At 49.3% G+C, this 11,767-nt stretch overlaps 1 protein-coding gene across 1 annotated transcript; it reads right to left on the bottom strand.

Moving 5' to 3' along the window:
• Window positions 1–8,482: 8,482 nt before the first annotated feature.
• Spn (sialophorin) lies at window positions 8,483–10,484 on the bottom strand. The gene is made up of 2 exons (XM_021186674.2): window positions 10,418–10,484; window positions 8,483–10,004 (listed from the first exon to the last, which is right to left on the bottom strand). Exon 2 carries the CDS (start codon window positions 9,968–9,970, stop codon window positions 8,822–8,824), a length of 1,149 nt encoding a protein of 382 aa, XP_021042333.1. The 5' UTR covers window positions 9,971–10,004; window positions 10,418–10,484; the 3' UTR covers window positions 8,483–8,821.
• Between the last annotated feature and the right edge of the window lie 1,283 nt (window positions 10,485–11,767).

An 11,767-nucleotide genomic window follows, 5' to 3' on the forward strand; every position in this document is an offset into this window, starting at 1 on the left:
ATTTAAGCCAGTCCTGACAATAAAGATAAGGGCTTTGATCAGACACTTTGCCAAGGCCCCATATTTTCCTTTGCAGCCCTGTTCTTTCTCAGGAGTTCTCGTCCTCCAGTTCGGATCCACAGTGGGTTCAGCAGGCAGAGCAACACATTTGCCGCTCAAGTGCGAACCCACCCCAAGGTGTTCTGCCCATGCAGGCAAGGCGCCGGTCTGCGTGCAGGCAGGAACGCCACAGGTTCTAGGTCACCTTTTAAGTTTTTCTTCTTTGCATCTTGCAGTTGTTTTCTACAGCAAATCTTCCATTTTGGTATTCCCTCCTTGTGGTTGGGATTGCTTGTTTTTTTCCTGGACACCCAACTAAACTACATTTCCCAGCATCCTTGGTGCTGAGGCCAACACAGGACTGAATTCTGGTTAAACAGAGTGTGTGTACAAGTGCTACAGCTTCTTCCAGATTTGGATTATACAAGCCATCAGGCATCCTTCTCTTCTCTCCTACAAGCTGGTAGAAAGCAGAACATTTCCTGACCCTAGCAGAATAACAAGAGTACAAAATGGAAGGAGTTTAAGTTGTCAAATGCTCCAAATACCAGCAGTAAATTGTTACATAAACAGAAATACCTTTTCTTCCTTCCTTCTTTTTGCCTCTTCTTCCTTATTTAAAAAGAATGTATATATATATATATATATATATATATATATATATATATATATATATTAGATTGCCCTAAGTTAGAGGGCAGCCTGGGCTATGTAGTAAGTTCAAGGCTAGCCTGATCTACACAACCAATATATATTGGTTTTGAGACAGGGTTTCTCTGTATAACCCTGGCTGTCCTGGAACTCACTTTGTAGACCAGGCTGGCCTCAACTCAGAAATCCGCCTGCCTCTGCCTCTGCCTCTGCCTCCAGAGTGTTGGACTTAAAGCATGCTCATGGCAGGTCCCAGCCTCCAGACATTAGAAAACAAGTTAGAGTCTTGATATGTACGTAGCTCAAACTGGGTTCATGCCTCAACCTCCTGATTGCTGGGCTTACGGGGCAGACTAGCCATTACAGCACACAGACCCCAATCTCAGCATTCTGATTCAATGAGGGGCTTTTCTGCTGGCACAGTGCATAGCTGCATGCAGTAAATGATATAACTTCTCTATTTATTCACCACACTGTTATTACAACTGATCCTAACAGGTCACCATAGTTCATGCCTGTAATTCCAGCTACTCCAGAGGAGCACTTGAGCCCAGCCTGGGCCACAGAGGGAGACACTACCCAGAACAAAACAACAAACAACTACAAACCTCTTTCCAACCCTGCAGCCCTCATTGCTAGGCCTCTAATCATCTCCAGAGAGTATTCCAGAATCCACTGCCGTGTGTACACCTCTGGGCAGCAACTGTGTATTCGGCAGCCTGGGTGTTGGGCTCTCTGTAAAGATGACGCAGCATTGGAGGGCTCCCTGCTCTGACGTCCTCATAGCCACAGAGCCTGGCCTTGGAACTCAGTCGGGGGCTCGCTTGCTCAGTGCCCTGAGCATGTGCAGTCCCCAGCACTGCACATGCCAGGTACGGTGGCACTCACCTGTAATGCCAACACTCAGGAGGTGGAGGCAGGGGGATCATCAGGTCAAGGTCAGGGACTTGGGAGATGGCTCTGTGTAGAAGAGCACTGGCTGTGCAGACCTTGAGGACCTGAGTTTGGAGCCACAGCACCCATGTGAAAAAGCTGGGTGTGGCCATGCTCTCCTGTAACCCTAGTGCCTTGGGCAAGAGGAGGAGGAGAAGATACAGGGTCACTGGTGCTTTCTGGCCACCAGCCAAGCCTCCCCTGCCCCCAGTGCCTGACAGCTCCGAGTTCAGTAAGAAACCCTGTCTCAAGAAAATATTGCAGAGTTGTCTATATAGCATATATGAGTATAATGTACACAGAGAGAGAGGGGAAAGGGGAGGAGATGGGGAGGGAGAGGAGGAGAGTGGAAGGGGAGGGGAGAGGGAGAGAGTTTTTAAGTTTTCAAGGTCATTCCTTGCTATATAGTGAGTTCAAAGCCATTCCTTGGTCATACTAGACTGTCCCCCAAAACAAACCAACAAGTCAAAAACCAAAAAACCATACAGCCTGGTCATCTGTGCCATCACAGAAGGTGCTGTAGGAGTGTAGACAGTCTGTCTGAGGAGGGGGCAGGGCAAAGGGACAACTTCACTGAGGACTGACATTTGAGTCAGAGCTTCAAGGTTGAGGAGGAGTCTGGTGAGAAGTCACACGGGTGTGCTGCGGGGACAACTGGCAGTGGGCTGATTTTGGGCAGAGCCTGTACAAATGCAAAGGCAAGCAGGTGGCTTTCTTGGCTAACGATTGGTTCTGTTTTCACTGGGATCTTGGCCAAGGTGCAGCCAGCCTGTCTTGATGTCACAAACCATAGGAAGAGAGCTGGACACATGGTCACACAGGCCTACTTGTAACTCGCTGTTGAGAACACTAGATGGCTCACCTCAGGCTCCTACCCACTGTGCAGTCCTCCTCCTGAAGAACCGGTTTCTCCTAACTCAGTTTCTACTTTGGTACTTTAGAACAATGTGATCACATTCTTTTCTTGCTTGTTAACAGTGGGAGATCTGAGCATGGTGGGTCAGAGCTGACAGAGACCCTCCATCCCTGCCCCAGGGAGCCCTGACTCCATCCCAGGCTTTGCCTACCCCCACTGGATAAACAATCAGGGTCACCAATGGGAGCAAAAAGAGAAATAGCTATGAATACTCATTGTTAGGAGAACAGAGCTCTCATAACTACACACCGGCAGCTTCTCGTGTGGGATTTTGTAAAACCTCTCCTATGCAGATCTCTCTATCTGGAATTTTCACTTAGGAGAATAAAGCTTAGTTGAAGCTGTGATTCCCTCCCTCTCCCTCCCGCTTGTCCCTTCTTCTCAGAGCTGACAGTAGATTCCAGAATGCAGACACTAAGCAAGTGCTCCCAAGTCCCATAACCATGAACTTTCCCTCTGGTTGTTTGACTTTGGTTCTTTTGCATCTCAAAAAGATGAGTTACTTTGTGTAACAGCCGTGGATGTCCTGGAACTGGCTCTGTTCACCAGGCTTAAACTCTCAGAGATCCACCTGTCTCTGACTCCCAAGTGCTAGGGTTAAAGGTGTGCGCTACCATGCCTGGTAAGATTTATTTCTATTATTAAAATGCAGTGTATTTGTGTTGTGCACATCTGTGTTAGGGAGTGTACACAAGTGCTGTGCCCATAAGAGGTTAGAGGTATTGAGTCCCCAAGGGCTAGGGTCACAGATGGTTGTAGTCACCTGACATGGGTGTAGGAACCGAACTTGGGTCCTTTGCAGAGCAGAACATGTTCTTAATGGCTGAACCATCTCTCTAGCTCACAGTATGAGTTTTGATGCATGTAAGAATGTGATACACAAGATAGGACAGCTCAAAGTGATGATGATATCAAGAATGTGGTCAGTTCTGATGATAAAGTTCAGAGGTTAAAAGGAATGTAAAAGTGGGAGGAGATGGCTTGGGTGCTAAGGTGCTAAGGTTCTAGATGCACAGCATGAGGGGACCTGAGTTCCATCCCCAGAACCACATGAAGTAAGCTGAGCTTGGAAAGCCAGAGAGATGGCTCGGTGGCGAAGACTTGGGACCAGAGTTCAGGTCTTAGTGCTCACATGGAGTGACTCACAACTGCCTATCACTCAAGCTCCAAGAGATCTTATGCCCTTTTCTATTCTATACACAGAGAGATACACAGACATACAGACATACACACTCACACACATGCACACACAGAAAATTAATTAAAGCAACCAGACACACACTCATCACATGCACATACATAGAGAATTAGTTAAAGCAACAACACACGCATGCACGCGCGCGCGCGCACACACACACACACACACACACACACACACACACACACACACACATGGAATCAGTTAAAGCAACCAGAAACTTAAGGAAAGAAGAAACGATGAGATCCCAAAACACAGAACCTATGGATTTTCTGGCCCTGACAGGCCAGCAGAGGCCTTTCCCTTCCCTAAGTAGGAGATCCCATCAGGGAAAGATACCTAAAGGATGCTGCCTGTCCTCGAGGCTCAAGGCTCATCCTCCCCTGGTCTCATTCCCCAAGCATTACACAGTATCCCAAGGTGAAGAAAAGGCCCTGGGCTCTGACCTGGAGCACTGGGCCCTCTGAGTCCTGATGTGGAGACCCTTACTGTCTGCTCAGGGACAACTCATGTTGGCCGGCTACAGGAACCCTGGATGCCAAACAACCAGGAAAAATGCTTTGTGAGTTTGGTTTTTGTTTGAAACAGGGTCTCACTATGTAGCCCTTCCCTCCCACCCTGGAACTTGCTGTATAGACCAGGATGGTTTTAGTCTATTAATTCGTATTTTATGTGCAATGGTGTTTTGTCTGCATGCATGTGTGAGGGTGTTCAATCCCCTGGATCTGGAGTTGCAGACAGTTGTAAAGTTGTGAACTTCTGGGAATTGAACCCAAGTTCTCTGGAGAAGCAGACACTGCTCTTAACCAGTAAGTCATCTTTCCAGCGCCTCGCACCGCAGGCTTTTTAGGTTTTTTGTTTTGGTTTTTTATTAACTTTATTTTATATATGTGAGTGCACTGTCGCTGTCTTCAGACACACCAGAAGAGGGCATTAAATCCCATTACAGAAGGTTGTGAGCCACCATGTGGTTGCTGGGAATTGAACTCAGGACCTCTGGAAGAGCAGTCAGTGCTCTCAAGCATTGAGCCATCTCCTCCCCTTCCCCTGCCCCCCTTCCTGTTTTTTGTTGTGGTTGTTTTTGCTGTTGTTTGTTTTTGTTTTGTTTTGTTTGAGGTGGGTTTTGTCTGTGTAACACTCCTGGCTGCTCTGGAATTCACTCTGTAGACCTGGCTGGCCTTGAACTCAGAGATTTGCCTGCCTCTGCTTCCTGAGCGCTGGGATTAAAGGAAGGTGCCCTCACCACCTGGCTGTAGCCAGTGCTCTTTGGCTGAGCCATCTTTCAGCCCTATGATTATTTCGCTGTTGAACTATTTGGGTTTCAGATATTGATTTTGAGACAGGTTCTCGTGTAGCCCAGGATGGCCTCAAGCTCCTGACCCTTCTGTAACACTTCCCAAGTTCTAGGAGCAACAGACTGTGCTACCAGGGCTGCCTCACAGTTTATGTTCTAAACTGACTCAAAGAAAAAAATTTGAACATTTTGTCACAAACAAATATCTGAGTGGACTGGCAAGATAATCACCCTGACTTGATTACTCAACGTTGTGCATATATTGCTACCGATGATATATATATATCATAAAACTGAATAATTAATGCATACCAATTCAAAATAGAATAAAAATTTGTCCAGGCATGGCTGAATACTCCTGTACTCCCAAGACCTGGAAGGCTGACATCGGAGGAGAGTGAGTCCCAAGACATCTGGGTCAATGGTAAGACCCTGCCTGTCTCTAAACAAAGGAAAATCAGTAATCCAAAATAAACCTTCCTTCTTAAAACAAAGGAAATAATAGCTGGGTGTGGTGGTGCACATCTGTAATCCCAGCACTTGGGAGGCAGAAGGAGAAAGTCCAGCAGTTCTGGGTCAGTTGGACATCCCAGGCTTCATGTCTTAAAATACAAAAACGCACAAACAATGAGAAGAAAAACCAGAAAACAAAAGACCAACCCTAGAAGAGGAGGAAGAGGAGAAAGGGGGAGGAGGAGGAGGAGGAGAACAAACAGAAATAAAATACAATGTGGGGGTGGGGTTATACCAGGATCTCCGGATAGCATGGGCAAAATGAGACCTGAAGAAAGGACCAGGGAGGAGCGACCAACCAGTGGGAGAGTCATGGACTTAGGATCAGGGAAGCAAGCACTGGGAAGTTTGAGGATGTCTTTATATATGTTGCCTGGCAACGGAAGAAAGAATGGCACACAGACTGTCCACAGAGGCTCTGTCCACAGAGGCTCTGTGGGACAGATGGGATGCCCCACCCCTTCCATCCCAACACTCAGAAGACAACTCAAGCCTTCTGACGCTGTCTCCACAGCCTTCTTCCAACCACAACCCCTATGGCTCTCTCAGGAGCATCGGTTTCACCAATTTTTAAAAGATTTACTTATTTTTATGTGTATGGGTATCTTGCCTGCATGTATGTATGTGTACCACATGTATACCTGGTGCCCTTGAAGGTCATAAGAGGCCATTGGATCTCCTGGAACTGGAGCTGCAGACAGTTGGGAGCTGCCATTTTAGGTGCTGGGAACAGAGCCTGAGTTCCCTGGAAGAGCAGCAGCGCTCCAATCAATAAGCCATTTCCCAGCCCCTTCACCAATGTTTTTCATAACTGTGAAAGTAGAGACATTTATTGTGTAAAACACAGAAAGGTGAAAAATCACACTTAAATTCCCCATGTATAGGAGGACCACGCTGAACACTCAGGACATAGCTTTTTACACATGTATTTACAGATCATTTACTTTTCCCTACCCCATGTCAGCCACAGGCATTTCTGAGGTCATTACAAATTTCTGAAGAGGAGGCCAGGATGTCACAAACACAAGCCACTTACTATGGTTTCATAACTGATGGAGTTGAAACTGTTTTACATCTCTCCATTTTCTGTTTGCCGCCCTCCTCATCCTCATCCTCCTCCTCCTCCTCCTCCTCCCCCCCCNCCCCCCCTCCTCCTCCTCCTTCTCCTCCTATTTTGCTTTTCCCAGATCTGTCGCTTACTGGGCCTTCTCTCTCCTGAGCTGAAGGACACCTGTCTGTTCCGCCATGGTCTCTGCTCCTCTGACATACTTTTGCATTACGAGTCTTTGTGTCAAATGCCTTCCCTTGCTATCTGCCAACACCTCATTCATCCATCCATCCATCCATCCATCCATCCATTCATGGGGACATGCACTGAGAGCTTGCCACCTGCCAGGCACCGGAGTCACTGGAAAGAGAGATGTGGCCAAGACCTGGGACAAAATTCAGCTTCCTTGTCTTCCTTCAGAGGTAGGATACCAACCACTTCCTAGTTTTGGTCCTCTTGTGACACGTTTGTCTGTCATTCCACTTAGCACCCAGAACACCTGACCCTGTCGGGGCTGAGGGCCTGTTGGGTGCTAGCCACCATCTCTACCCCATTTTCTTGTCTTCCTCCCTGCACCTGACAGCCTGAAACACCTTAGAAGTGACATGCAGAGCCATTGACCTCTCAGCTTGGCAACATTTTCCTCTGAGCCTGAAATCAGGACACACAGTTTGGCAAAAATCAACCACAACAGTTGCTGTGTCCCTTAAGGGACACTTGCAACTCACTGGAGCCATCTCTGTTGTAGCTGGTCCACACAGCGCCTAGTGAGCAATAGAAATGAGTTCAGTGTGACCCAGGTGTGCCCAGCTCAGTCCTTCCCTCTTCCCACAGACTCAGGGAGGGGACGGTGACGGCTTGATGTGGTGGCAACTGGTCCATGTTCCTTTCCATTCCTCATCCCCTCCCTCCCACCTTCCTCTTTCCCATCTAGGCTACACACAACCGCACCCACACGTCTCTTTCTGTAGGTCAGTCTGTTCTCAAACGCAGGGCCCTCTGACTCAACAGCTTCCTCTTGCACATCTCCTCCAGCAACCACCTTTGGACCACATGCCCGGGCTGGTATCAGAGGAAGGTGGGGTCAGAAGCAGCACAATTGTGGCCTGTCCCCTCTCTGTACCTCAGACCCTTAGGGACTCTCTGGCATCCATGTCTCACCCCTTGGGCCTGTCTTTCATTTAACTCTCTGTTATTCCCCTGAGACAAGGGAAGGATTTCAGCCTTGGGATAGAAACAGACAACTCAGCCTGTAGGGGAAAGCATCAACACAGTGGTTTGCACCACCCAGCCCCCACACTGAGCTGATTCCTCTCCCCGTCTTGCATGTGTGCCTGCTGGTGTGTGCATAGTGGTGGGTGTGGGTGTGGTGAGAGCTGGTGTGAGGGAGCCTCTGAGGGAAGGATATGGCAGCTTAGCTCAAGAACGCACACTTGATGGCACATTTCGTCCCCTTCACGTTTGCATTCTTCTGGGGGCTGCAGACACACTTAGGCTTTCAGCAGACAGGGTACTCACCAGCTCCTGGGTCCCTCCCTTCTGGAACTCACCAGCACTTGCCCTGCTCTCTCCCATGGTCTATATTCACCAGTACAGTTTGCAACCATCACCTAGATTGTCCTATCTTGCACACAAACCATACTTCCGAGTGGACACAGCAGGTGCGGGGACTACACAGAACCAGAAACTCTTCATCCCTAACCCAAGGAGAAGTGATCGACCTCTGGCAGGCTCACCCCAGCAGCCACCAGCCAGCCCCAAATCAGAGTGCGCTGGGCAAAGTCACAGGTCACAGGTCACCCAAGAGCAAGCTGGATGGCCCCCATCCAGGCTCTAAGCCGGACCCAAAGCAAATGGTAGTTGAGAGGTATTCTTGAAGGGGCCCCTGCTGGGGAGGGTGTGTGAGCATGGGCTTCACAGCTTCATCCAAGGGAGTTTTCTGGCCTGTCGGATCGCAGCATTCCAAGGGGGATCCTTGGGAAAAATATGGGTCCACTAAGATTATCATCATGGAGATTCAGCAACTGGTTCCAAAGGAAACACAGAGGAAGGGGAGGTGGGAGACAGAGGGGTTGGGGGGCTGTGGGGGAAGGAACTGAATGGATGAAGAATGGATGGATGGATGGAATGACGGATGGATTTGGTCCACAAATGTTCACAAATGCAGAGTGTACGGCAGCTGACAGCAGGATCCAGGGTTAAGGAGAAGGTTGGATGAATACCTGTTGCTCATAGAGATTGAGGTGCGGTCTCATCTTTGGCTTGTGGCCCGTCAGAAGTTGGGGTTTCCACAGCTTCATCCTCACTGCCCACAAGCGGCTCTTCCTCCCCCTTCAGGTTGGGACCTGACCCAGGCTTCAGCTCTTCTAGGACTAAAGAGCCCTGGCGAGATTTCCGTCTGCTGAAGAATGTACTGAGCATGGGCCGCTGCTCAGAGCCTTCTGTCTCCAGTACCCCAGAGTCCTTGTTGCCCCCTGACCCTGATGCGGTCGTGGCCTCTTCATCAGGAACCCGGGCTGGCCCAGCCCAGGCATCCACCACCCCATTTCGTTTTCCACCTCCGCTCAGGGTCAGGGCCCCAGTCCTCCGCTTCTGCCTCTGGCGCCACAACAGCAGTAGCGCCACGAGGGCCAAAACCACCATCACGGCAATAAACAAGGGCAGCAGTAACATGCCCCTTGATCCTTGGAGTGGCGACCTGGTAGTTATGGGCTCTTGGATAGACGTCGTGAATGACTTTGTGCTGGAGACTGAGGTGCCACGGGCCACACTGGAACTCGCCACAGAACTGGCTGCTGTGGTGGCAGGGAGTCCATGTGTCTCACTGGAGGGCCCCAGAGACCCAGTAGCCATGGTGACAGGGGGACCACTGGTCTTAGAGCTTACTGTTGTAGCCACAGAAGGTCCACTGATCTCGTCAGAGCTTGTTGTCACAGTGGTGGGGGGTGCACTGGCTCCTTTAGAGGTAGATGTAGATGCCACAGTTCTGTCTGTCACAGGATTGGCTACAGTGACAGGAGGGTCACTGGCTACATTTGATAGTTCTGGAAGCATGCTGGAAACTGCCTGAGAGGTTGTAGTCTCAGGTACAGGGGTGCTCATGATGGCACCAGCAGAAGTCCCGAAAGAAGACAATTCAGTAGTTCCCAAGGGTGTCGAAGAAACTGGGATTATGGTCTGCCTCCAGGGGCTGATGGCCTCCTTAGGGTCCACTGTCCCTGGCCCCACAGAGACTGATGGGCTGGCACTCCAGGCTTCAGAGGTACTTGGGGCTATGATATGTGGGATAGATGATAACATCGTTGTCCTCTGCAGACTGTATGGGTGCACCACCTGGACCCAGAATCCCCCAAAGAGGAGAAGAAGAAGCAAGGCCATCTTCAGAGTGACAGGCGGGAGCGGGAGTTGGGACCTGAATGTAGGGAAGTTACAGAAGAACACGAGTTGGGGAGGGAAACTCGGCCAGCCCCCCTCCTTCTGCCCACTTCCCTGCCAACTGCCAAGCCCAGCTTGTGGTTTAACGGGTTTTTTTTGTTGTTGTTGGGTTTTTTTGTTGTTGTTGTTTTGGTTTTTTTTTTTTTTCCATTCTTGCTTTCACTATTATCAGAAACAACAGGGGAACAGATGGCGCCGGTGACTCCCACCCTGGCCTTGGCAGCTCAGACTCCAGAGCAGCCATGTCCCCCTGGCCTTCATTCATTGTTCCAGCCAGTGGCTCTTGACCCCCTTTTCCCATCACCCTATTCATCTTTTCAAACTATAGGTACATTCCTTCATCCTCTGAGCACCCCCACCCCCGCACCCACCAAGATTATATCATCTTACCAGATTAATGGTTAAGGCACAGGGCCAGAGCAAGTACCTCCAGTTCTTCCTGAGGCTTGGTCAGGACTGAGGCAGACTGAGCCCCAGGGGGAAAGGAAGTGGGTCTTGGCTCCACCCACTCCACCCCTGCATCCTGCCCCACCCATTCCTACTCCCATAGTTGCCTGGGGCGGCGGGGGGGGGGGGGTCCCAAAGGTTCAGTGGAGGCATAAAGGGATGCTCAGGGTTCAGATGGGAATTCTTAGGTTTTCACTGGAGTATAGAAGGTCAAAGAGTCAGAGATGAGTGATGGGGAGTAGGGGTGGAGTGGAAGATATGGAGGGGAGAACCGTTTTCTTTCCATCCCTTGTCCCTCAAGCTGTTTGGCCAGAACCTGAGACCCTGCGATGGTGGATGCACTTCCTGCCGAAGAGCTTCCATGAAGCAGCAGGGCCGGGGGAAGCCTCTCAACTCTGCTCGTGGTCCTGAAAGGATTTTTGGGCTGCTGAACCCTGCCAGAGCCACAGGGAATTGAGGTCACTCCTGTGGCCCCCAGTTTAAGCTAGTACTAACACTGCATATGCTATGGTCTTAGAGAATTAGGAGAGCTGGAGAGATGGCTGAGATGTTTGGAGCCCTTGAAGGAGACCTGCTCACTTCCAGCTTGGTGGCTCGCGACCACCCCATAATCCAGGGGATCCAACGCCCTCTTCTGGACTCCAAGGGCACCGACCCAAATAGGTACAGACAGGCACTCATATACAAATATGAAAATAAATTAAGATTTACTTAAAGGCCAGGCATGGTGGAACACACCTTTAATCCCAGGACTCAGGAGGCAGAGGTATGTGGATCTCTGTGAGTTCGAGGCCAGCCTGGTTTACAGAGTGAGTTCCAGAACAGCCAAGGCTACAGTGAAACACTGTTCCAAAAGAAAAATAAATAAATAAATAAACAAAAAAGATTTATTTAAAAAAGAAAACTTCTAGAAAGACCTATATTTAAAAATTAACCAAAAAAAAAAAAATTAACCAAGGGCTGGAGAAATGGCTCAGTGGTTAAGAGCACTGACTGTTCTTCTAGAGGTTCTGAGTTCAATTTCCAGCAACCACATGGTGGCACACAACCATCTGTAATGGGATCCAATGTCCTCTTTTGGGTGTGTGTGAAGACTGCTACAGTGTACTTATATAAATAAAATAAATCTTTAAGAAAGAAAGTAACCAAAAGTCTTCATCTGAGTGGGATCCTTTTTGCAGATTGATCCCAGGGCCTTGGTGCTACATAAGTAAGTCCTCTATATGGAGCCGCTCCCAACCATCCCTAAATAAGGAGGTCTTTGTGATCTTTCTTTGAATGACTTGTCGCCTG

This window comes from Mus pahari, chromosome 1, assembly GCF_900095145.1.
Source record: "Mus pahari chromosome 1, PAHARI_EIJ_v1.1, whole genome shotgun sequence".
In the NCBI taxonomy this organism is placed as follows: domain Eukaryota; kingdom Metazoa; phylum Chordata; class Mammalia; order Rodentia; family Muridae; genus Mus; species Mus pahari.